Source organism: Trichomycterus rosablanca, chromosome 21 (assembly GCF_030014385.1).
Source record: "Trichomycterus rosablanca isolate fTriRos1 chromosome 21, fTriRos1.hap1, whole genome shotgun sequence".
Taxonomy (NCBI): Eukaryota; Metazoa; Chordata; class Actinopteri; order Siluriformes; family Trichomycteridae; genus Trichomycterus; species Trichomycterus rosablanca.
Window position 1 is genome coordinate 8,217,019 of NC_086008.1, and position 27,088 is coordinate 8,244,106.

Here is a 27,088-nt window from a genome sequence, read left to right on the forward strand (position 1 = left end):
TATTGTATTTACCTTTATAACAGCAGGCTAGCAGAGACGGAAAATGGTAAACACATTCTTCAAATAAAAGTCATTTCTTGTTTTGAAAGCCTGATTTTTTACTCATATTTTAATACCAAGTCTTTCTTAAATAAAAAAAGACATATGGCTGGCATTAAAATCAAAATCCGATTTTGTTGCTGTGCAAGAAAGAAAGAACTCATATTTTGTATAGTTTTGGTGAGTGTGCACTTTTCCTATATTGGCTGTGTAAAAAAGAGGGTTTGGCAGAAGCTACTTTAATTAAACAAAAACTCTCAGTGTACCGACTTTATGCAATACCACAAGCAGCATTTTGTCTTTTCTACTAAGCTGTGCCAAGTGCTTTAGGACCGACCAATATCCATCACTGCTTGATGTCAGTTATACTCATTTTATAGTTCATTTTAGAATTTTAGACTAAAACCAGGCAAAATGATCTGCCTGGGATTATAGTGAAAGTCAGGAGAGCATTTATGAAAGGCACTCAACCAGACAAAGCAACATATTTCCTTAAGACTATGAAGTGATGATGTAATTACCTAGTATTATATCTACATTCAGGAAAGCATGTTTGTAAATAGGATAAGACATAAAGAAAAGGTGGCAGTACTGAGAATGTACTGGCTACACTGGTTTTTGGTTGGCAGGTGGCTGATGGTCCTGAGTGGATGAGATAAAGAGGAGGCTGGGTTTAGGGATACAGCCGTTTATGGAACTCTAACAACCTGAGGTCTCCTGCAGCTTCAGTCTCCACCATCAGAGTCTACAAAGAGAAGCAGTGTTTAGATAATTGAATAAACATTCGGTTTACACATAAACTTTTCCAAAGTATGTTTATAATTCAGGTTTACTGTTTAATGCACTATATGGCTAAACATATGGACATCCTTCTTAATTATTAAGTCCAGCTCTTCAGCCAAACACATTGTTCTGCCAAACAGAACAATTTACATAGAACAGTGATTTCTTTGCTTTGGACAAAAAACAAAACTATTACCATATGTTGGAAGGAAATTTGTCTGAATGGTCAGAACCATAAATGAGAACAAGAATGCCATTAAATGAAGGAGCTGGAACACAGGTGGCACTGTCCACAATTGAGCAAGCTTTAAATAGCCAATGACTTAGAGGCAAAAGAAGCGCCAGATACAAAAATCAGCATCTTAAAGCTCATGACAAGGACAAAGTAATAAAAAAAATGTAGCACAAGAAGAGTTTTGTGGCAGGATTTATAAAGTTTAAATTATTAAGCTACAATGCCCAAAGGTATATTTGAAGAAGAAAGGGTGAAACTTTTGCTCTGAAGCTGCTTTGCTGTCAATGGAACTAAATATTGCAGAAAGTGGATAAAAGAATAAAGGAGGCAGATTACCATTCCAAGGTCCAGACTTAAGCATTGTCACAAATATTTAGACCGTCCTAAAAACTCAAGCCAACGGCAGAAAACCTGCACATTTATTTGAATGGCAGTTCTTCCAATCAGAGCAATCAAAGATCCAACAAGAAGCTTTAACTTTAGAAAACTCACAACAAGCTTATAAAAGAACTTAAATTAGCAAAGTTTTTCCCAGAAAATTTTTTTTGTATTTATGACATAAAAATGTTTGTGTCCCTACATCTATTAGCTCCAGGTCATCTTTGGCATGTAGGTGGCGTAGAAGATACCAACGTGCCACAGACACGACTGTATGTGCCTCTCGTGAGACTGGGCCATAAACAATCTTCTCCAACAGACGCCGGGTTTCCCTGCAAAATGAAATCAATAGTCATACAATGATAAATGAAACAGAAACGAGAGGGAGCCAATTTGTGTAGCTAAAAATTTATGACACTGTTCCCTGGCCAGCTAAATTGCTGTTCTAGTGAACCTGCCAAAACGGTAACAAGAGCTTACTCTAAAGTGAGTTCCTTCTTCAGCAGATTCATTATTATTTGTCTTTAGGGTGTGGGTGTATGTGTGTGTTACAGGTTTTGTGCATCAAAGAAATGAATGTGATCATCTACATTCTAAAGATGTGCACTTCAAGGTCCCACAAAGTCAAAAATTACACGTAATAGCTTTAACAACTATTTTGATACCTGAGCTTTTTAACCTGTTAGTAGGGCGGGACGGTAGTTTAGTGGGTAGCACTGTCACCTCACAGCAGGAAGGTCCTGGGTTCAATCCCCAGGTGGGGCAGTCCGGGTCCTTTCTGTGTGGAGTTTGCATGTTCTCCCCATGTCTGCGTGGGTTTACTCCGGGTGCTCCGGTTTCCTCACACAGTCCAAAGATGTGCAAGTGAGGTGAATCGGAGACACTAAACTGTCCATAACTGTGCTTGATATAACCTTGTAAACTGATGAACCTTGTGTAATGAGTAACTACCGTTCCTGTCATGAATGTAACCAAAGTGTAAAACATGACGTTAAAATCCACTTAAACAAGCAAACCTGTTAGTAAATAGACCTGTGATAATTCTTACATATTTAAGAACTATTATTATATATTGTAGTCATGCTCATATTCATATACATTCCTCTTGGATACCATCTTCAACTTTACTGTTGATTTCTATATTAATATTTTAGTGACAGTAAACTGGCGAGAGTGCGGGTACGGTGGAGTGGGTGGGGTACAGTGACAGGAGTGATTTGTGATAGAAGGTTTCTGCCAGAATGAAAAAGAAAGTTTACAAGGCAGCAAAGAGGCCTGCAATGTCATATGGCTTGGAGGCGGTGGCTATGACTAAATGACAGGACAGGAAGCTGAAGGAGACAGAGCTGAAGATGCTGCGATTCTCACTGGGAGGTACGAGGTTAAAAACCAGTTTATTAGAGAGACAGCGCAGGTAGAATCTGTTGGAAACAAAGTGGTGAAGGTGAGATTGAGATGTTTTGGGCATGTGCAAACGAGGGATGAGAGTTCTATCAGAGAAGGGTGCTAAGGATGGAGCTGCAAGGCAGATGGAGGTTTATGGATGCAGTGAGGGGGACATGTATGTTGTTGGTGTGACAGAAAGGGTAAGATGGGGATTAATAATGTGCTGTGGTGACTCCTAACGGATGTAGCCATAAAAAAAGAAAGTTTTAATATTGCTTGTCTTTTAGGCTGCCTTTTGAGGAGCTTAAGTGTTTTATATCTGGCATCCCTGATTTTACAGGCATGAACAGCAGATAAAGCTCTGAACTAGAAATCAGAAAATTGCTGGTTCAAGCCCTTAATGTTCAATTGCTTGCATTGTATCTGGTCAGAACTTTTACTAGCTTTGGATGAAAACGTAAGCTATATGTCATAAATGTAGCTTGTAAATGTAATACACTATATGGCCAACAGTATTTGGTCAGCAACTTTAATTTAGGTATTTTAGCCACACACATACACACTGGTGTATACAATCAGCCCCATATATTCTATCCTTGCAACTTTGTGGCAACAGTTTCATGAAGGCAATCCTGTTTCAGCATCACTGTGGACAAGTGCACAAAACAGCAAGCTGTGCCTGAGGAAAACAGAATCGACTGGGTTCCTCATTGCTGCTTCAAATGCAATCTCTGCTGGCTGGTCAAGGTCACTCTGTATGTAATACAGCATTTTGTGAAGCATAGAAGTATAAAAATGACTAATGGGAATAAAAGGGGACATGCTAAAATACTATTAAAAAAGACTTTCCAGAAGACTGGAGGCTGCCATGTGCCTACATACTTTAAGCCATATAGTGTAGCTTACCCCACATTCAGTCATGTTTTCATCAAGATAAAACTTCAAATGCCCTGCACTGAATAACCGCACTGAATAATTTAAAATGTATCTCTAACACAAATTAATAATTTAAAATATGTCTCTTTGTTACTACCCGCATTTCATCTATAAGTTCAGAGAGTTTTTCTGGCATTACTTGATCGTTTTCATCATGTCACAGTAGCTTTTCAATACATCTGTGTTAGATTTTACAGATGCAATATGAGCACAGATTGCAGTGGCAGATTGAGCCTCTCTTGCTATGTGCCTCCTAATGTCAAATCTAATGACTGTAAAATGCAGTGAATTCAGTCAGTATTCAGACTTTTTAATTAATTAATAATTACGGTCTTTATCGAGTTTTGGATTTGATTTTGAATATAATTGTCATTATTGGTACTAAAGTGTAGATTGTTTGGATAATTTATTAAAATGTTGTAGTTTTTCCCCCAAATGCCATTAAACTTGTTAATAACTATAATTGACTACAATTTACATATACTGTATTATACTGTAATTTCATTTTTATATTATGCTTATGACTTCATGACTGCCTATGGCATTAAAATTTGTACATTCCCTGCATATTGTTTTGTCTGTATATTATTTTGTCTGCATATTGTTTTGTATGTATATTGTTTTGTCTGCATATTATTTTGTATGTATATTGTTTAGTCTGCATATTTAGTCTGCATATTGTTTTGTATGTATATTGTTTTGTCTGCATATTGTTTTGTCTGCATATTGATTTGTCTGCATATTGTTTTGTATGTATATTGTTTTGTCTGCATATTGTTTTGTCTGCATATTGATTTGTCTGCATATTGTTGTCTGCATATTGTTTAGTCTGCATATTTAGTCTGCATATTGTTTTGTCTGCATATTATTTTGTATGTATATTGTTTTGTCTGCATATTGTTTAGTCTGCATATTGTTTAGTCTGCATATTATTTTGTATGTATATTGTTTAGTCTGCATATTTAGTCTGCATATTGTTTTGCCTGCATATTGTTTTTTCTGTATATTGTTTTGTCTGCATATTATTTTGTATGTATATTGTTTTGTCTGCATATTGTTTAGTCTGCATATTGTTTTGTATGTATATTGTTTTGTCTGCATATTATTTTGTATGTATATTGTTTTGTCTGCATATTGTTTAGTCTGCATATTGTTTTGTATGTATATTGTTTTGTCTGCATATTGTTTTGTCTGCATATTTAGTCTGCATATTATTTTGTCTGCATATTGTTTTTTCTGTATATTGTTTTGTCTGCATATTATTTTGTATGTATATTGTTTTGTCTGCATATTGTTTAGTCTGCATATTGTTTTGTATGCATATTGTTTTGTCTGCATATTGTTTTGTCTGCATATTGTTTGTCTGCATATTATTTTGTATGTATATTGTTTAGTCTGCATATTGTTTTGTATGCATATTGTTTTGTCTGCATATTGTTTTGTCTGCATATTTAGTCTGCATATTATTTTGTATGTATATTGTTCAGTCTGCATATTTAGTCTGCATATTGTTTTGTATGCATATTGTTTTGTCTGCATATTGTTTTGTCTGCATATTTAGTCTGCATATTATTTTGTATGTATATTGTTTAGTCTGCATATTTAGTCTGCATTTTATTTTGTATGTATATTGTTTAGTCTGCATATTTAGTCTGCATATTGTTTTGCCTGCATATTGTTTAGTCTGCATATTTAGTCTGCATATTATTTTGTCTGCATATTGTTTAGTCTGCATATTTAGTCTGCATATTGTTTTGTCTGCATATTGTTTAGTCTGCATATTTAGTCTGCATATTATTTTGTATGTACAGTGTATCACAAAAGTAAGTACACCCCTCACATTTCTGTAAATATTTCATTATATCTTTTCATGGGACAACACTATAGACATGAAACTTGGATATAACTTAGAGTAGTCAGTGTACAACTTGTATAGCAGTGTAGATTTACTGTCTTCTGAAAATAACTCAACACACAGCCATTAATGTCTAAATGGCTGGCAACATAAGTGAGTACACCCCACAGTGAACATGTCCAAATTGTGCCCAAAGTGTCAATATTTTGTGTGACCACCATTATTATCCAGCACTGCCTTAACCCTCCTGGGCATGGAATTCACCAGAGCTGCACAGGTTGCTACTGGAATCCTCTTCCACTCCTCCATGATGACATCACGGAGCTGGTGGATGTTAGACACCTTGAACTCCTCCACCTTCCACTTGAGGATGCGCCACAGGTGCTCAATTGGGTTTAGTCCATCACCTTTACCTTCAGCTTCCTCAGCAAGGCAGTTGTCATCTTGGAGGTTGTGTTTGGGGTCGTTATCCTGTTGGAAAACTGCCAGTTTTCGAAGGGAGGGGATCATGCTCTGTTTCAGAATGTCACAGTACATGTTGAAATTCATGTTTCCCTCAATGAACTGCAGCTCCCCAGTGCCAGCAACACTCATGCAGCCCAAGACCATGATGCTACCACCACCATGCTTGACTGTAGGCAGGATACAGTTGTCTTGGTACTTCTCACCAGGGCGCCGCCACACATGATGGACACCATCTGAGCCAAACAAGTTTATCTTGGTCTCGTCAGACCACAGGGCATTCCAGTAATCCATGTTCTTGGACTGCTTGTCTTCAGCAAACTGTTTGCGGGCTTTCTTGTGCGTCAGCTTCCTTCTGGGATGACGACCATGCAGACCGAGTTGATGCAGTGTGCGGCTATGGTCTGAGCACTGACAGGCTGACCTCCCACGTCTTCAACCTCTGCAGCAATGCTGGCAGCACTCATGTGTCTATTTTTTAAAGCCAACCTCTGGATATGACGCCGAACACGTGGACTCAACTTCTTTGGTCGACCCTGGCGAAGCCTGTTCCGAGTGGAACCTGTCCTGGAAAACCGCTGTATGACCTTGGCCACCATGCTGTAGCTCAGTTTCAGGGTGTTAGCAATCTTCTTATAGCCCAGGCCATCTTTGTGGAGAGCAACAATTCTATTTCTCACATCCTCAGAGAGTTCTTTGCCATGAGGTGCCATGTTGAATATCCAGTGGCCAGTATGAGAGAATTGTACCCAAAACACCAAATTTAACAGCCCTGCTCCCCATTTACACCTGGGACCTTGACACATGACACCAGGGAGGGACAACGACACATTTGGGCACAATTTGGACATGTTCACTGTGGGGTGTACTCACTTATGTTGCCAGCTATTTAGACATTAATGGCTGTGTGTTGAGTTATTTTCAGAAGACAGTAAATCTACACTGCTATACAAGTTGTACACTGACTACTCTAAGTTATATCCAAGTTTCATGTCTATAGTGTTGTCCCATGAAAAGATATAATGAAATATTTGCAGAAATGTGAGGGGTGTACTCACTTTTGTGATACACTGTATATTGTTTTGTCTCCTTATTGTTTTGTTTGTATATTGTTGTGTCTGCATACTGTTTTGTCTGCATATTGTTTTGTATGTATAATGTTGTGTCTGCATATTGTTTTGTCTGTATATTGTTTTGTCTGCATACTGTTTTGTCTGCATACTGTTTTGTCTGCATACTGTTTTGTCTGATCTGTTATTTTTAAATACACTTCATATATAGCCATCACTGATTATGGCTTTCGACATCTACAGCTGCTCATAGCCTTACATCAGTTTTACAAAAGGATTAAATGAACGTACCACACCAGCTAACATCTGTTCAGCACTTAAATGCAAAGTTTAGATTATTACTTTCTGAAGTGGAATTTATAATCATCTAAAGAGAATTAACATTTGCACCAACTGCATCTCTCATGTCAATGACTTACCTGGCCCCCATTTTGATGGAAAACTGGAGCAGAGCCTGGAAAACAGATGCCACAGGAGATGGACCCAGCTTCAGCACCTCAGTGCAGGCTTCACGAACAAGACTGCTCCATTCTTCTCCTCCAGCTCCAGCCTAGATTTACAACAGAACAACTAAGGGTTAACCACTCAGGCTGTACCTGTCGTCTCAGTAGACTACTATAGTTATGCACATTTGCATTTTTTGTTCTGCAGCTGCTTAGATACAAAGTGAATTACAACTGTGCTGAGCAGCTAAGAGTTAGGAACCTTGCTCAAGGGCTCAGTTGAACTCATAATCTCCCAATTAGTTTTCCAGTGCCATTTACTAAAGCCATAACTGTCACTTTGAATTACTGTTAGATTATCATTTAACTATTACTAATTTTGGGTTCCCAGACAAGCACCAGAAAGTAACTTGCATAAGCAATCGTGTTATGTTATCCCCCAAACAACTGAAAATTTGCTATATACTTTATGATAGTGTACTGTATAAAGTGACAAGTTACCATGTCTAATTGTTAACACAGCCCACCAACTGCATTATATATCTAAGCAATTGAACTAAAGGAATTAAAATATTCTCTTCCTCAATAGCTGCAGGTGGAATATGCAAGTGGCAGACCTCACATTTTAATCAAGAGATTGCCATGGAATAAGAGACTACTGACAATATCTAATTTAATTTGTGGGTCGGGCTGAACAGAAGACAAGCCAGGCTTGCATTATTAAGCTTTCAGAACGTAGGCTGTTGGGGAAAATACAGAATCACTTGTGACTTTAGGTTAGGAGTTGCTTCACTCTCATTTATTTACAATCTGCTATGAATTTTTTACTTGTGTAAGCTTAGAAACATTGCTTAGACAATTCATGAGCATTAAGTCGGCAGTATGCAACTTTCACTCATTTCATTTTCATCAATCGCCTCATCCTGGTCAAGGTCGCAGTGGGTCCGGCTCCACCAGGAAACACTGGACGCAAGGCAAAAAAAGGCCCTCAGCCATCCCCCCCCCTCAAACACAGCCAATCATGTCTGTTTATATGCCTGTAATTTTGTTGCCATGGGACATGACTCTGCTTATATGTTTGTTGTATTATTTCACGTTTAATATATGGTTAGTCTGAAAATTGTAACAAGCAGTTCATGTCACATCTTAAATGGCCTATTCTTGGCCTAGATGTAGACCACAGTGCCTTAAATCCATCGCCATTTAATAATTATGCTTTATGCCTTCTTCGTATATTATCAGAAGCCCAAGATGCATAAAAACTATTTTTTTGGGTTCTTAAAAATCCACAGTTAAATTTGTGGCATGTGTGGGTTTTAATGGGAAACTAAGTCCCTTCCACCAAACAAAAACATGCCCATGGGTGGCCTATAAATACCCAAGTTACCCACATATTTGTGGCAGTGAATGTGTGAGAATTGTACTTTCCTGTGTTAAGCTGATGGCATAAATGAATAAGCTTAACATCTTGAATTGTTGTATATTTGTAACATTTTGGATTTTATTTTTATAAAAATTAATTATAAACCCAGGTGCTTGGATAGCACAGCACATCACTTTATACAGCATTTTTCCCCTCAGGGTATTTCCACTACGACGTGACTGAAAGCTTATTTCAACACCTCTACAGACAGCACCCTGCAGCAGTCGCCATCCGTCTCTCTATCCATTCATAACCACCAGAGTGAAAAGTGAGATGAGGATCCTGGTGATCCTGAGTTTTGTCAGCAATATGAACAGGGCTTCCCTCTCTCAGCTCACTTCAGCAACTAAGTACTGGATACAATACACTGTTTGCTCTGTGCTCCTGTCTATGTTTGTTCATCTCTCGTTATTGCCATGTTTAACCTTTTCTATAGCTGTGCCACAAAGAATTCAGCCTGAACTGGAGTTTATCCCGGATGCAACACGCAAGCAACAGTAATACAACACCAAAGCAACCCTGCGTCAGATCCACACCACTCACATAACTGATACCAGAACAAACAAAAATCCTGTTCAGACTTTACCGGCCAAACAGAAAACAGAACACGTGAAAAACAGTAAACAAACAGAATATGTGTGTAATGAGCATCATCACCACACACTTAACCCTGCACCTAAAGGCCATCAAAAACACAACACTGGTCTAATACAGTGAAAAGTGTTATTTGATCATCTATCATTAACCAGTAAGTAAATCCGCTGATGATGTGCATGGATAATTAAGCAAGCTGCTGGTAAAATTCAAATGTTTAGCTAGAACTTACAAGGCTACAAGCTGTATGTATTTAATAAGGTATTTATTTTATTAATGCTGAACTTAACAGTTCATGCGCATATGAAGGTCAGAGATATATTAAATGTTGGACTGATGGTAGTTACTTGTAGCAAATGTGTTAAATGCAGCAGATGTGGGCAGCATAAGGACCTGAGTGACTTTGCTAAGGGCCAAAACAATATGGCCAGTCAACTGAGGTAAAGTTTCTCCGATACAGCAAGGGGTGCTTACAGCACCTGATAAGAATAGAAATCATTTACATTTATAGCAAGCAATTGCAAAAGAATCTGAGGGTTAAGGGCCTTGTTCAGGGGTCAAACCATTATAACTTGGCAGATGAGGGACTTAAAACAGGGACCTTTTGATCAATAGTTGCAGTTTAGTCAAAGCCCATGCTAACTATCAAAAGCCTGTACAATGAACATGCAGGCACTGGACGTCAAAGTAATAAAAGACCCTCTGACTGGTCAGAAAAAATCCTATTTTCTACAAGATCATGTGGAAAAGTCAGAGTTTTAGCATCATACTTGGAGGGTGCTAATGCTTTAACTTAATGACACATGGAAATTAGATGGGGGATGTGTGTTAAATATGTCTGTTAAATGCATTTGAACTGTTCTCTATGTAAGCCTAAGTACTCACCATGCAAGGCGTGAGGGACAGCAGGGCAAGTCGTAGCAGGCTGCTGATCTTTCCACTGTAGTGACCCAGCTGAGAGGCCAGCTGCAGGCTCTGTCTGAGGGCCACCGAAGCCTGTGCCAGCAGACCCTGGGAGCGGTAGACCTCAGCCAGCCACTGACATACAAAAAAAGTTATCCTGTGGTTGTTGTTTTATGTCAAATGTGACACTGTATATATGGTTTATTGATGTCTGTTTTTGTAAGGTGTAAGGTGTCCTTGAGTGTTTTGAAAGGCGCCATAAATAAAATGGATTATTATTATTTATTATTACTGTTACATAATGGCTTAGCAAGGATCTCCTTTAAGCAAATTTTGATCATAACATACATACCACAGCAAAAATAGAAACCAAACCAGACAACTTCTTTTAATCTTTAAATGTACACTTTTGTTGATTATGTGCCTAATGTAGCTTTAGATTCCTGTTCTTGGCTGATCTACATGCAGAGCTGTTTTTCTGATCACCAAGGTTGTTAAGAGTCATTATCAGAGTTTTTTCTTTCATTCTTTTTGGCCGTTCCCATTAATTCAAAGGTTCTGGCCACTTACTGGATGTTTTGGGGAATTTTTTTTGCACGGTTTCTTGTAAAATTTGGATTGTTGTGAGCAAAAATTCCAGATCAGCCAAAGTCGTTAAGATTAAAATTTTCACCAAGGTGTTGCTTAGATTTGTAAAATAATAATGTTGACTGAAAGGAAGCACTGTTTTGTGAAAGCGCATGAGGCAGTACTCACATGCCAGCCAGACACTGAAGTGGGGTTGGCGAGAACAGCAGCACTAAGCTGGTCTAAAACAGCAGGAGGGATGCCGTTTTTAGTATCAGGCAGAAGGAGGCGCTCACACTGAACCTGCTGTAACAACAGGAACACTGCAGGATGCTCAGGGCAGGCACTCAGATACTATAACACACACAGGCAGATTCTTATTAAGCACAAGGTGACAACAGGTAAAGGATCATTGAAAAACAAGTGATGTGAGACTGATGGTTCCTAAGAGTTAGAAACAGACGAAACAGATTCACATCACCATTAGCCATCACTGCTGTGAAAGTCGCATATGTGTGATGATAATAGCCATTCTCTCTCTGTCCACACCTGATGCCCAGACAGAGGTGACAGCAGATGGACTGACCACTGAGACAAAAAAAGTGGGGGGAAAAAATAGAACCTGTGAGCAGAGGGCTTCAGCTTCATCATAACGAGTACTCTGTTTAAGTCCGGTCACAGCCTGCTGCAGCACCCAGCCTTCCAGAGCCTGGGCCAACAGCCCATCTTCTCTTTGCAGGCCTTTTACTATGACACATAATTTAAAATACGGTCAGCACACCTACACACACAAATATGTGCACACATATAGTATCATTATATCATTACTAAATTAGTCAAACTGCTTCTAAAAACAACATACAGATTATAATTTATAAAGACTTAATGGAACCTCAGTCTTCGTGTTTAACATGATTTCTATTATATAGAACACACATTCAATCTAGTGTATATCTGGCTGAGGGGGTGAAAAAATTTTAATTTCAATAGACTTTTCGAAAGGGTCATGTTTCACACTACATGTGCACACACAACATGGGCAGACACAACAACTATATGTTGCCAATGACTCTTACTAAGCTTGTAAATAAATAACTCTTAGCTTTTTAGCCTCATTGTAAGTTAAAAAAGTGCACTAATTAGAACACATGCAGTTTAGGCAGTTTAGCATCGTTCCATTCTCAAAAACTGGCATAGATACAATTGACATAAAATCATGGAATTTGACCATCGGTGTCCAAACTTTAGCAGTAGAATGAAACCTGTAAGCTTTTATGAACATATATTGGTAGAAAGACACAAGAAATGCACAATTCACTGACCTTTTTCTGACACGAGGGTCAGGAGTACCCTCTCTAGACCCTCCCTTCGAGAGGTGGAGCCTGACAGAGCACAAGCTACGTTCTCAGTGTGACATGCGGCCATAAGCCCTGCCCACCCAGCTGGATCATCTGAATAAAGAAAAGAGAGAGTAGTTATGTTAGTCATCTGCTACAGAATTAGAGCACAAAATAGTAACCCCATTAAAAACCAGCCATTAGAGACAAATTACACATGAACCAACTAGATGTTTGTGGCTCATGATCACACACATCACAATTCAATCCACCTTTAAAATGTATTATGGTGATGTGTATAGAATTGAATGAAATGTAGAAATAATCATGTAAAGAGAAAAAACATCTCTCTAATAATACAAAGAGAAAGAATATGAATTCATGCATACAAACAAATTTGATAATATAAGCTGACAATTTTGAAATAAAAAACATCAAGTTCTCTTGACCATGTGCACATATGTATTATTCAACCCCCAGTCTCAGTACTGGGTGAAACATCCGTCACCTTATTAACCTCTAATAAGCATTTTCAAGTGCTAACAAGCTTCTAACACCTCTCATGTGGAATCTTCACCCATTTTGCTTGTGCAAAAGCTTCCAGTTAATTGGCGTTTGTTGGCTTTTGTGCTGCAACAGCTTTTATTTCAACTTAGACTGAGAAGGCCACTCCAGTCCCTAGAAAAGCTTTGGTTTGGTCTTATCACTGAGGTTCAATTTCACCATAGGCATAAATCTTAAAATGCTTTAGTATTTCTGTGAATCCATGGTCCCAGTCACACAATCAATGTTGCCAGTTCCTGTAGTACAAGGGGTGCCCAATACTTCGATCACGATCGCACAGTGCACTCTGGTAGGTTGTGATTGACATGAAAACGATTGGCCACCATTTCTTTAATTTGCTGTTTGTTACCATAGCTACGCCTCAGCCTGCCTAAAGCACCGATAATCTAGAAAGTTTTAATTCATCAGTAGCCAGTTTGCACCATTTTTGCATTTTTCCCAGTGTTACCTACACTGTTTGTGAAGATGAGTGTGCAACCAAGCACAAAGAAACCAAAAAAGAATGAATTAAATGAATGAATTAAAGAAGCTTCAAAGCTTTTTTGAAAAATGATGAAGCCAACCTTTTTAAAAAGTAGATCGCAATGACCTGTCAACTGAAAATAGTACGTAGATCTTAAGCCACAAAAGTATGGGCACCCCATTGTAGTAGAAACACTTTCCTACATTATCACTGACCCACCTCCATGTTTTAGCAGGGGAATCGTATTCTTCTGGTAATAAGCCTCACATTTCAAGCACCACATTCTATTTGTGTGATGTTTAGATTCACCAGATCTGGCAGTGATCATGACTGGGTGTGGCTGGTGAAACTGAACCCAACTGTCAGTATAATTTGGTTAACTAATTGATTTAGTCTCTAAAAGGGGCATTCACTTTCTCACATAGGGCTCACATTTAGTCTCTAAGGAGACATCACCTTCTAAAATAGAAGTAATTGGGAAGGAGGCAAATACTTTTTCACAGCACTGTACATTCAGAATGACTAATCAAGCCGGCAGTGTTAAAGGCTTGATAACAGGAAATCCTGAGAGGTGTTTTATATTCCGTTTAGCAAACAGCAAACAATTTCCCCAATCATCGTCCAGAACTGGCTAGACTTGGGATAAGCGTACATTAATTGCAAACCCACCTGGACAGAGCAGCACAGCTCTCTGGATGGTCTTTAGCGCATTTCTCTTATGGTCTTCTCCCGAGTGTCTGCCTGAGGCCAGCTGATTCACTCCACTGTACAGCAACGCCCTCTAAAGACCAAGCACAAGGGTGTAAATGAGTGGATACAAACACGCATAATGTTTTCCACATTTGTTTAAAATAACAAGGAAAAATTACCTTTCCTAGAGTCATGCTAGCATGACATGCCACACTGCCTGCCACTGCTCCTCCCTGAGATTTACATAAAGAGATTGTATAAACACATAAGATGTGTTACAGTGAGCTGAGTTCTTAGGTTAAAGACATTAATTTTGTCTCTAGCGTGCTTACATCAGCTTTTCTGGGACAGTACTGTGGCACCAGTCTGGAGAGGAGAGCCCAAAGAGATGGATTTCCTGGGTTCCTGACAAAAGGATGAATAAAAAAATGACATGCAGTTAGATCATGATCGTAGGTCTCCAGAAACCGCAAAGAGCTGCACCATAACAAAGAACATGCTATTTTTTTACCTTTTTACCATTATTCAACCCACAGATGGACCAATGATTCATGTCTCATTCACATTACAAACTTATGATCTAATAAGCCAACTAAACTTAAATAAATAAATCAACAGAAATGCACAAGCATGACAGCCACATGACTGACTGATTAAATAATGATTAAATTTTTGTATGTGTGTGTTTTTACGCAGGTTTGACAGCATATGAAAAACACAGGTTGCAAGTGAAATGTAGTGATACTAAAGGGGAAATATAGAGGAAATATATTACCATGTCATGTTTAAATATATTTACTGTTACAAATGTACATATGATCAAACTTTGCATAAATAAACAAGTTTTCAATTTTTTGGGACAGAAGTTTGTAGACATGAAGCTCTAAACAGGTTGAATTATTAATGGTATATCATGTTTATAACGCCTAATAAATGGTTACATTTGGCCTGTGCATTTCTAATGTGTTACAGTTTAGGGTCATCCATGATACTTAAATTAGAAAAGGCACCATTACCTCCTGCCATCTCAGTCAACGCCATTCAAAATTAGGAGAATGTTTACAATGTTTACGATTCCGATACTCAGTTTAGCTGTCTTTTTTAAACTGGTCAATGCTACAGTATCCCAGAGCTATAAGCAGCAAGCAGATGGTCTTAGCTAGTGAGGTGTTTCTAATAGCTGAGCCTAGATGCATTGTAGATACACTGGATATGACAAAACTGGAAGAAAAAGGGAATGCAAAAATATCACAGTGGTAACAATGTTTTATTTTACATGACACCAGCTTTACCACCCAATCTAGTCATCTCCAATTCACTGCTCTTATGACCTCGTCACAATACCCACGCTGGCTAAGGAAGACCACAAGCTGCACATGCCTTCTTTAAGAAGCCCTCCACCCACATTAGACTGCCGCACAACCAAAGCACCCCACAGTGGTAAACAATGTGTCTCACATTTTTGCATTCTGGGGTACTTCAGACATCAGAAACATATTTTTAAAATAGGCACCAAGGCACCAAGGCACCAACATACCTGAACACAGCTCTGGATGCCTCTCTTTGCACGGCGCTGTAGTTGCCCTCTAGAGCCAGCAGAGTGCAGGTAAGCAGGCAGCGCTCATCAACAGCTTCTCCTAGCACTCCCTCAAGCTTCAACAGCTCTAAGAGAGCAGCACTGGCAAGGGTGGCATCTCCATGAACCAAGCCAAGAGCACACAGACATAACAAGCTCTCCGGAACCGGCTCCTTTAGCAAAGAGCTGAATTGGTAAATTGCACACAAAACAGAAACGGTGGTCAGTTTAAGATTCAGCAAGAGATTAGAAGCAACAATTCTACCATGGTTGGAGGTTAATAGGCTCACCACTTGAAAAGCAGAGTTTTGGCAGTGTCCATGTTGCCCAGTCTGTGCTGCAGTAAAGCCAGGGCTGTTAGTATATAGGCTTTCTGCTTCTCAGTGGACGCCACCTTAAGAGCGTTCTCATAGGCTGTGATACAAAACACTTGTGTCACACACAACACACAATCTGAAAACTATATGCTATGCACCATAACACCTTTAGGTCGCACAACTAAAAAGTAACTACAAATTACCATTAACGCTCTCCTGAAGCTGTCCTGCTCTAAAGCAGGCTAGTGCCAATCCTGTAAGATCATGTAGCTCCTCTAGTGGTGTGGAGGAATAATGCTGCACTGCCTCCTCCCAATGCCCTGTATCACTACAAGAAAAAATGCTCACTGAATTAAAATTAAGTTCAACAATATGGCTAATAATAAGAAGACAAGTATTAGTGAGCTACCAGAGTGCACGTGCATAGCCTCTCAGAGCAAAGTTGAGTTCCTCAGTGTGTGGGCTGTTCAGGAGCAACTCCACAGCTCTGATTGGAAAAACAGAGTGTAAGAAAACACAGCGACAAACAACTGCTACATAATTTATCTGGCAAACCCTGCATGTGTCTATGGACTTCAGATGCCTTTAAATGAAAAACATTTTCAAACCAGGTTTGATTTCCCTTAGGTTTTAATTAGAGATGGGCCGATCGGGGTTTTTAGCACCGATTCCGATCTTTCAGGGACATCGGCCGATGGCCGATAGCCGATTCCGATCGGGAGGGGGTGGGGGGTTGCAGTAAATAAAATAAATAAACTTTAAAAAAGCCTCACAGTGAAGATAAACCGGAGCAGCGCGCGTGTGTGTGTGTGTGTGTGCGTTTGTCCCTTTAGAAGAGACGCTTTGTTCACAGTATCGCTATAAGTGATTCATTGATTTTATGTGAAGCGTAAGTTTCTCTTCTCAGTTATCTCTCCGTGTTTACTGTTATTAATTAAATGTCGTGGTTTCAAATAAACACCAGCTACTACAGAACATTTTGTGTGACTCTCTAACATTAAAAAGCTTAATTAAAAAGCTTAATTAAACTGCTATTACCACAGATCTGTAACCGACCGTCAGACTCGTTCCGTCTAAGGAGCTAAAAGTTTTCTGATCCTAAAAGTTCAGTAGATGATCCTGAACTAACGAATTTGCTAATGAATAAACTTTTGCCTCTGATTGGCTCTGTAACGTCTTCTGTTCTCATCTACATCACAAGTAAGAACCGCTTACGATTTACCAAAGTGAACCACGAGTTTATATAACGTGCTGATAGAATCGACTCAGATGTGACCGGGTTGAATTATCTTTTTAAAGTAAATATTACAATCAGCAAAATTACATCGTATGTATGATGCACAACGTTAATGATGTTATTTTAGGTCATGAAGAGCTTTCATTGTGGTTTCTGTACGATGGTTGATGAATGGTGATGTGATGGTTGGCGCTTCGTAGCTCAAAGTCTGGATCAATCCACTGAGCTGTTAACTTAACGTGATCTTTATATATCACACGATTGGATCGGCTACTTTTAGGAAATATCGGCCGATCGCCGATAGCATATTTTGATTAAAAATCGGCCGATACCGATTCGTAGCCGATCGATCGTCCCATCTCTAGTTTTAATGGCTTTATTTCATCACTCAGTCAACGGTGGGTGTCAGTTATATGATTAGGTCTTTGTAATTGCCGCTCATGATCCAGAGAGTGGGGGTATGCTGGCCTGAGGCCCTCCTCATGGGGGGCAATGAGGGTGTCAAGTACGCAGAACAAGAATGTTTCCATGTAAGAATCTCTGGTGTAAATGAGTGGACCCAACTAAAGCCCAGTAAAAAGTGAATACATTTTTTTTTCTTGCTGGGATATATATATAAAAAAAATCTCAAGTATTTTTGTTCATCGTCATCTACCACTTTATCCTGGTCAAGTTCCACTGTGTGAAGTGGCAAGAAAACCCTGGACAGGGCGCCAATCTATCACAATGCTTCAGCTATACCACCCCTCACCCCACCCCACATGTCTGTATAGACACCCAGATGGCTGATAACACTGCTTCTAACCCAGATCTAACCCAGAACAAAAAACATGATGGGTGGCTGTTTATGTACCCTCCATATACATTGTGTAAAATTCTATAAATGGGCAAAAACAAGACCTAAAAAAGTTGAATATGTGAAGAAAAAGTGTTATTCATGCACTCCTTTAATAAGATCCTGCCAGATCCTGGGGGTTGTTTGGTTCTAAAAAATATTTCACTAGCACTCCCTCTCTTACTGGAAAAACCCCCCACATTGAACTAAAGTCTGGTCATACAAATGCTGAGTAAAAAACTATAATCAAATTCAATGTTTTGATCATTTTAAAAACAGTAGTTCCGGTTTAGAACCTAATTAGAGTATTTTATCAGAGATTAACCCTGGTATTAACACTACATACATTACAACCACGTTCCTACCTCTTATAGGCTTCAGTGGCCTGCTTCTTCAGCTGCAGGTGTTCATTAAAGAACCCAAGCATCACAAAAGCTTCGGCATCTGTCTGAATTCTCTCTGCAATTCAACATAAAAAACAAGCAGCTTAAATCTGTTTCCTTTATTTATAAAGAATAAGCAATAGTGCTTTGTAGTTAATATTTTGTGTTGTGTTTTAATACCTGTGTACTTGGTTAAGGCCACCTGAGCAGCAGAGATAGCGTTCATCTGAACTATGTTGTAACGGTACAGCTCCGAGTCTCGGTTACTCTTGTCCAGCAGAGTGGAAGAAACCCAGTAGGCATAGCCTTTCACTCCTTCAGTCTAATGATCACAAAGAATGCTTTGTTTAGATTTAGGAAGCATGCATTACTGCTAACACATTACTAGAATCTGTGTATTTGGCATGTAAGAGTTACATGAGTGTTCAGCTCTGTGGTGTGTCTGAAGAGGTCCATGGTGTCGTAGCTTCCTACTGTCTCTGCAATAAGAGACTATAGAACAAAAAAGTAAGCTCTACTGTTCAGTAAATGCTAACAGATACTATAAATAGAAGACAATTTGTAAATGCTAGCTGTACCTGTCCGATCCAACAGTTTACATACAGAGGCTCCAGTGACTGGGCAATCTTGAAGGCCTCGTGTGCAAGCTAATTAAAAAGAAAAGAAATTAGGTGCTAGAAAGAATGTTGGTCATTCTTAATGCAATAATACATGTATAAAAAGCAGAATTCATTATTTAAGCTGTACCTCAATGTTGTTGTTATTTAAATACAGAGTACCCAGGTTTGTCCATGCCACAACATTCTAAAAATACATCAGAAAGATGTTAAAGAAAATGCTGAACACAGATCTGAAAGAGTATTTTGTTTGTTCTGACACTTACATTTGACTCTGCGTTGATTGATTTGATGAAACTGTGCTGTGCGAGGGCAAAGTTTTCAATTCCTGAAAAATTAGCAGTCGTCTTTAGTTGTGTCTAACAAATCAGATAAATAGCTGCAAACTAGGAGAATAGTAAGAATCTAATTTAAAACTAGACTGAAAATCTGATTTTCTTTTTTTATAACCCAGATCACCAAACGCCCCGGTCGATTCGCATGAAGAGCCATGCTACACTCCATCTGAACCGCCAAACAGTGCAAGCACCCGGACCAGTCCCGGAGATGGCATATTACAGCGGCAGTGGGAAGAGACCCCATCCGACCTTCCCTTCCTCAAGTGTGTTTGTGTGAATGCTTACAAGCATCCTTATTGGATTTTCCTAATAATCAAGTAAATTTGATTAATCTGCTAAATCTGATAATGATGGATAGCGTGTGTGGAAAAACAACTTGTATGTACCGGTCTGCAGCTTGTTTTATTCACCTTTAGTCATGGACACCACTCCCAGTGCATTCCAGTATGTGTGATTCTCACTATCCAGCATGACTGCCTTTTTAACACACTATAAAAAAGCAAGTAATAAGAACGCAAGTTTTACATCTGTTTCACATGCTGCATGTATTCCATGTCAAAAAAGCATGTTGGAATACCTGAAGGGCTTTCTCTAGCAGTGGTTGGGCATTCTGGTCTGCCAGCTGAGAGATTAACAGCCTTGCCTGGTGATGATAGTTTAGGCCCAGATCACACCACAGACTTGGGGCATCGGGCATCAGTTTTAGAACACGTCCATAGCATCTGGTGAAGAGGGTATTAATGTCAGGAGTGTTTTATAATCGAGAAAAATAATGTTATTACACAGCTACAGTGATGGGTTTAGCAGTTAGGCATTTACAAACTGTATTTACACCACTATGTTATGTGTAACTTCAGAAATGTACAATTGTCTTTGCTTGATGTAGAAAATAGGTTTGATTATAAAGAGCCGGATGCATTCACTCTATTTCCATTTTAATAATAATATTAATAATAATAAATTCAATTTATATAGAGCTTTTCACATACCCAAGGACACTTTACAAAGGAAATATTAAAGGAAAGAGCAAATAAGAGTATGCATTAAAAATCCACACAGCAAAACTAACAGATAAATATAGGACAATAATATGTAGTAAAGGGAAAATCGCTACAAGGCCTGTGCCACTAAGGTTTTAAGGGGCAAGACCATGAAGGGCTTTAAAAGTTAGCAGAATTATTTTGTATTTGATACGGGCGTGATGTGGGCGGACCGTTTAGTACAGTAGATTGAGCATTATGCAGGAGCTTTTTTCCAAGCAACTTACAATTGAAGACACATTACAATCCAAGGTGCTCGGGATTAAATGCCTTGCTCAAGGACCCAGCCGCAGCAGTTTGTTAGTAAAGAGTCTTGAACCCTTAAACTTATTATTAACAGACCACTACCTCTATTGTAATTCTTTTCCATTTTGGTGTGCTGACCCACCTTTCCCCGAGACTGAGTAACTGTTTCTGATTCAGTCTGTGGTTCTTATCCAAAGGCTCAGCTCCACACAGCAACCCAGGTACCAGTACCATAGCTCGGTTTGGAGAAACAGTACTGCAGCGGGTGCAGGCATCACCCAGAAGCTTCCACAGGCAGGACAAATCTGCACGTCTCTGCACTGCCCTGTGTACACACACCCATGAACACACACACACACCAAAATCCAGGAACATGTAATGTCACCTCAATGTTTAGAATATATGCACCCTAAAATATTCCCAGCAATAAAGTACCTGAATAAATAATGAATGGCTTCCTGTATCAGGTCTACCGCTTTGCCATCCAGGTAGTCTTCCATAGCTGTTTTTGCCAAGGCCAAAAGACATTCCCCAAGGCCTAACCGAAAGCAATCTTATAAACACTTCATTGACATGAAAAATAACAATTTCCAATACATCCATGAGAAAAGCACACTCACCTTTCAGTGCTGGCACATAATCTTCAGATGCTATGATCTGCTGATACTCCCCTGCTGCCTCTTTGAACCTGCCCAGTATCTGTTTAATGGAGGCCATTTGGTAAAGGCTGTAGATGGAGCTGGGCTGCAGCATGTGGGCCTTAGCAAAAGCTTTAAGGGCTGCTGTAAAGCTGTGGCGATTCAAGTAAGCCTCACCTAAACACTCCCAACACACCCAGTCCTGAGGATCTGCCCTCAATGCTGCCTGCAGACTATCAAAACAAAGACCGTCTTTAATATTTTTTTTATTTTATTTTTACCCCTTTTTCTCCCCTTTTTAGCGCATCCAATTGTTCAATTAGCATCGTGCTTCCTCTCTGTCTATGCCGAACCCTGCCCTGACGGAGGTGATTGAAGCTAACCCGTATCCCCTCCGAAACACGAGCAGCAGCCAGATGCATCTTTGCCACCCACACATCGACGAGTTTGGCGCCACCTAGCGTTGCATGCGGAGAGACACACCCTAAGGGCACCCCCTCCCATCTCTGTGTAAGCGCCTCCAATCAGCCGGCAGAGAACGCAATCGCATTCTGACAGAGAGAGACCCACATCCGGTTCTTTGTCCCACCCCCCACATGAGCAACCGGCCAATCGTTGCTCATATAGCCACTCAGCTTCGAACCGGTAAAGCAAGGCTGGATTCGATACGACGCTTCTCAGAATCCAGCCCTGGTTGCAGCGCGTTTCTTTTTACCGCTGCGCCACCTGAGCGGCTTTAATATTTTAAAACATTTTCTAAACAGAACAAATAGCTTTGCTAAATTAGTCCTTGTTTATAGTAGCAACTCATACTCTGCAACAGCCTCCTGATGCTGGCCCACTTTAAGATGGTACAGGCCTCTTCTCATCCAGGCCCATTTGGCTGAACCAGGAGTCGCCTTCTCGGTCACTGACTGCAGAACTGTTAACGCAGTATCCTAAATAATAGATGAAACAGAAAATTAAGCTATCAAACATACATTACTTATTTCGCTCATCCTTAAAATACAGTATGTGGGACACCGAGTGCTAACCAAGTCTCCTTGCTCCATGCTGAGATCCACAGTGGCAGCTCCAGCCTCAGCATCAGTATTATCCAGCTCAAAAGCTCTCTTATAGCAGCCTCTGGCTCGGCCCTGGTCTTTCGATACCTTCCTGTAGAAGTGCCCCAGGTAACGGAATACTGAGCCCATATAAGCATCCAGCTTTGCAGCCTGGAAAAAACATAGTGGTGAGAAAATCAAGTCAGTCTATGCAAAAATGCTAAAACATGCAGCTAAATAGAACAGACTTAAAAGTTGACAATACATGACAGTGCAATTACAGAAATAGTGGAAATATCACAATAGTTCCTTGGTGAAAAAAGGCCACCAATGTCCCACTGGAACAAGGAAAATTAGAAGAACTCAAGCACCTTTAACAGGTGAGTGTGAGCTTTGCTCCTGTCCTTTCGGGTATCCTCTCCCATGTTCCAATAAAGCTGCCCAAGCAGGAAGTACAACTCCCCACTGTCCGGTTTCTGAGACAGAGCTTCTGTAAAACTACAGACAATAAATATGTAATTAAATACACTTACATATAACTTCATTGGGGGCACAAAGTATGAGTGCACATTTGGGAATAATACACACCTCTGCTCCGCCTGCTGGTGCTCATTGTTAGCTGCATGTACCAGTCCTTTTAAAGTTAAAACCTCCACAGAACCAGCGTGAGAGTTCAGCAGGTCAGAGGCCACCTTTACACAACAAAGATACGTTCAACAATGCATTGTTATTTAAAGTATAATTACAGTAAATACTAATGATACATTAAAAAACTTTTTTTTTAATTTATTAAACATGAAAGTAAAAAATAGTAGTTGCACCTGCAAGGCTTCTTCGAGCTGCCCCTTTTGTAAGTAGGCTCTCCCTTTAAGAGCTAACAGTGCAGGATTGTTTTTGGCATCTGGCATCTAAAAACATAACATTTTAAGCAGATCCAAGCACTGGAAAACAGAAAACTCTATTACATTAAGGTCCAAACTGTCACTAGTTTTTCTTCAGTCTACCTGAGAAAGCACCTCCAGAGCTTCATCTGACCTATGCAATGTTCCAGCTCTCACCAGAGCCTCCAGTTTTACTTTCAGCAGCTTCTGGGTCCAGTCCTCAGCGTTGCCAGTACTCACCTTCAGTCCTAAAACACACACCAGTGCCAAATTATGTAGTTCAGGAAACCCAAAAAAGAGTTTCAATAAAAAAATGTTCTGGGCATTCGGGCTTGTGATGCTTGTGGGCAAATGTTTTTATTTGACATGGCAGTTTTAAACAGTAATACTTTGCCATGCTTATGTGTTTGTACGTACTTACATGCATTAGGATGTAGCACCTTCTCACATACACACATACAAATGAGAGAAATGTGAGCTGTGTTTTACCTTGGCTGGAGGACGTTACACTGTCTGAATATCTGTGCATTTTCAGCTCAACCTGAGCAAGGTAGTACCAGCCAATGATGCTGGATCTCATCCGTTTCAGCCCTGCACACAAAAGCACCAGGGTGGATACGAATCAAGTTAATGCCATTAAATACAAATCAATTGAAAATGTCACACAGCTATAAGTAACTGGACATAAACCCTTTTAAAATGAAATCCCACCCTGTATGTTTCATGACTGTAAGTTTAACTTCATCTTACCAAGACCAAAGCTGTTAGCAGCATCCTCATACTTCTTCTCCTGATAAGCCTTTATACCGAGACCAAAATGAGCCAGTGAACTGACTGGGTCCATCTCCAAGAGACGAGTGTAGCACCTGACGGCTTCCTCACTGCAATCATCTACCATACAAATTCAATACACAACTTCAATGACAAAAAAATAATTCAGCACAAATCGAACTTCAGAAGTTTTCCCTATTGATTTCTTTTACCTGACAGCAAATATTGGCGTCCTAATTCTTCAAGCGGATAAGAGTCTTTTGGGTAGAGGGTCAGCATGGCATCACACATCTCCTTCATCTTCATCACTTCATGAGGAAGCTTGCAGATGCAAAGACAAGAAAAACAGATCAAAATCGAACACAGCCCATGTGCTTGCATATATTTGTAAAACATGCCCCTGCGAAAGACAGAAAAGGTGCTGATCACTTACTTTTGACAAGCATTTTATGTAATCTTGTATGAGTTGTTTGTGGTCCTCACTGGGTACAGTTTCTGTAAGTTGAAGTGCCTTTTCAAAAGCAGACAGGAGCTAAAAATTGAATAGAGATATTTGATAAAAACACCTACCACATAAAGTTATTCAGAAATGGTCAGATTTTTGCTCGACAATCAAGTTAAATAAATACCCAATATACATTTTACAGTATTTTAACAGCTTTACAGGCCTACCCCTATGATAACCAGCCTGACTACGATCTGAACACACACAATCCTGCATGAAGTAAGTACTAATGTGTTTAGTTAGCCCATGTAATGTAATTGCTCAAAGTTTTTTATTTTATCTTACAGATCTACATGTCTGCCAATTTCATTATGCTAAGCTATGTTGACTTCTGTTCATGCATTAAACTATTTACTTACATGTTGCTGTGTCTCATTGTCCTGTTGTTCCACAGTGTCCAGGAGCAGCCGGGTCATTTCCCTCCATAGTTCAAGCAGCTCAACGTTTTCGATTCCTTCCTCTGCCTCTCGTACCTGAATGAGTCGCAACCATACCCTCGCCACCTGCACATGGAAAGCTGGTTTTAAAAGACTTATTGCAATAACACAGACAATTAAAACATAATACTGTACATAATATCAGTATTAGGCTTCATTACTTTACATATTTAATAAAATCTAAAATTACATATTTTAACTGTTTAGTAACTAACAATGACAAAACATGGGGTACTTTTTCTGGCTGACCTTAGATATCATGAAATTGCTAGGCGGTCTATTATGCTAGCCCACCACAGCTGAGATCCAGGTTTAAATTGGCGGTACTATCGGCCATACTATCGGATATTTCTTAATATTCTAAGAAAGCTTATGCAAAGTTAGATGCACAATAAATAAAGAACTGCTATTGACACGAGAACAGTCCATACCTGTAAATAGTTATTTTCTGTTTGATAGATGTCCACCAACTTCTTGCTCACTTCGAAACATTTGACTTTATCTGAACTGCAGGCAGAAAAAAAGTTAAAACATCAAACATCAAGGCATCAAACTGGTCGAAACCTACAAACAATAAAAACTGTTCATCATAGCCAGGGATACTCACATTTCATACAATGTTATGAGTTTTTGATAGATGTTGGGCAACTCAGCTTTAAAGCATGCTTGGTCGCTTTTTTCATACAGATTTGCCAGCCCCTGAAAAAAAAATCATAAACGATTTATTGCAAAAGTCACCTTAAAACTGGTATAAAAGCACCTTAAAAAACACAAACTTAAATTGTGTTTATTTGGAGTTCTATGTGAATAAAATCCCCGAAAAAAAATTATCATACCATCTCTTCAAAGAAATGAGTTTACAGCATAGCTTCAACATGGTATACTAAATCTTTACCAGTACACACATTATTATCACCAAAAGAAAGATATTATATCATTATTACATATTGCTTGTGAGTTTGTGGGGTTGAGGGGTTTAAATCCCGGGTTGGGCTCACAAATACAAGAATCAATCAATCCATTAATCAATCATTTAATCATTAATTCATTCGTAAGTGTAAGCAGCCTCTGCAGTAATGAGCTACCAACCTGCCATGCGAGAAGCTGCTCAGGTTCCAGTTCTGCTGCTTTCTTATACGCTGTCTGTGCCTGCTCGGGCTGCTCCAGCTCACTCGCTGCAACTCCAATAAACACCCAGGCATTATAGTTGTTCTTCTCAAGCTTTAAAACAGCCTTTAAAACACATAAAGGAGTAGTTCATTTTAGAGAGTAAACACTTTCATAACAGTAACACAGTGAATAACGAGATCATCAACACATCAGCTCACATATTACTGTTCTTAGATTCAAAATGTAAGAAACTTTTACCTTGCAGTGTTTCAGAGCCTCCTTATACTCCTTGTTTTTAATTGCATCTCTGGCACTTTTTAAAGCAGATTTAACTTCTTTACTTGTCATCTCCTAAAATTAAATAATAAAAAAATCAGTATTTATAACTGAGTTTTAGAAGACTGAGACTACATTAACTGTATTCCTGTACTGCACACATATGCCAGATTATTAAAGTGTATGGACATTGACATACACTACTTGAGTCAAACACAAAATCGTAAATTAAAATGTTATGCTTAGCTATGACCTCAATATCTCAGTTTATTCTGTTTAATTAATTTAATAAGCCAAACAGTGATTATAATGAAATAAGACAAACTGTGCAGTACTGTTATGTATAATATGCTGTGTTAATGCTAGCTAAATGGCTAAGCAACTTCTTATCCATGAGCAGCTGCAACTGGTCAAACAGCAACCGAAACAAAGTTTAAAGCACTACTTTTTATACAGCGTTAAAAAAATAACGTTTATTTCTAATTCCACAGTAAAGGCAGATTCAATTATATTCATTTCTTTCTCACCACAGTGCAAAGCTCCTTCCAGATGAAACAATAAACTGCGCATGCGCCAGACCACAGTACTATTTTTAAAGTACATAAGTTGTTTAAATTTTAGTTTTATTTTATTTTCAGTTTGACATTTTTAAATCAATTAAAAATAAAACCATGTAGAACTGTACAGACTATAGTGCTAATCTTTTGTAC

General features: G+C 39.1%; 1 protein-coding gene across 1 annotated transcript; it reads right to left on the reverse strand.

Annotated features, from left to right (window-relative positions):
- On the reverse strand, window positions 1-26,926 carry skic3 (SKI3 subunit of superkiller complex). Its single transcript, XM_063017493.1, has 41 exons — window positions 26,906-26,926; window positions 26,361-26,453; window positions 26,082-26,225; window positions 25,600-25,691; window positions 25,424-25,499; window positions 24,915-25,058; window positions 24,484-24,582; window positions 24,263-24,371; window positions 24,030-24,170; window positions 23,769-23,870; window positions 23,403-23,527; window positions 23,220-23,306; window positions 22,987-23,090; window positions 22,770-22,896; window positions 22,390-22,569; window positions 22,169-22,293; window positions 21,338-21,588; window positions 21,153-21,255; window positions 20,860-21,042; window positions 20,009-20,153; window positions 19,842-19,920; window positions 19,360-19,421; window positions 19,224-19,280; window positions 19,055-19,123; window positions 18,894-18,968; window positions 18,657-18,798; window positions 18,459-18,552; window positions 16,431-16,508; window positions 16,225-16,349; window positions 15,995-16,118; window positions 15,666-15,890; window positions 14,461-14,533; window positions 14,308-14,361; window positions 14,108-14,219; window positions 12,397-12,525; window positions 11,697-11,821; window positions 11,264-11,428; window positions 10,490-10,642; window positions 7,564-7,694; window positions 1,638-1,767; window positions 1-784 (listed from the first exon to the last, which is right to left on the reverse strand). Exons 2-41 carry the CDS (start codon window positions 26,448-26,450, stop codon window positions 713-715), a joined length of 4,701 nt encoding a protein of 1,566 aa, XP_062873563.1. The 5' UTR covers window positions 26,451-26,453; window positions 26,906-26,926; the 3' UTR covers window positions 1-712.
- Between the last annotated feature and the right edge of the window lie 162 nt (window positions 26,927-27,088).

Coding starts and splice junctions, on each gene's coding strand:
- skic3 (XM_063017493.1), bottom strand. CDS start 26,450: ATGACAAGTAAAGAAGTTAAATCTGCTTTAAAAAGTGCCAGAGATGCA. Junction 21,256..21,337: donor TTATGTGCCAGCACTGAAAG/GTGAGTGTGCTT, acceptor GCTTTCGGTTAG/GCCTTGGGGAATGTCTTTTG. Junction 16,509..18,458: donor GCCACTGAAGCCTATAAGAG/GTAGGAACGTGG, acceptor TTTTCCAATCAG/AGCTGTGGAGTTGCTCCTGA.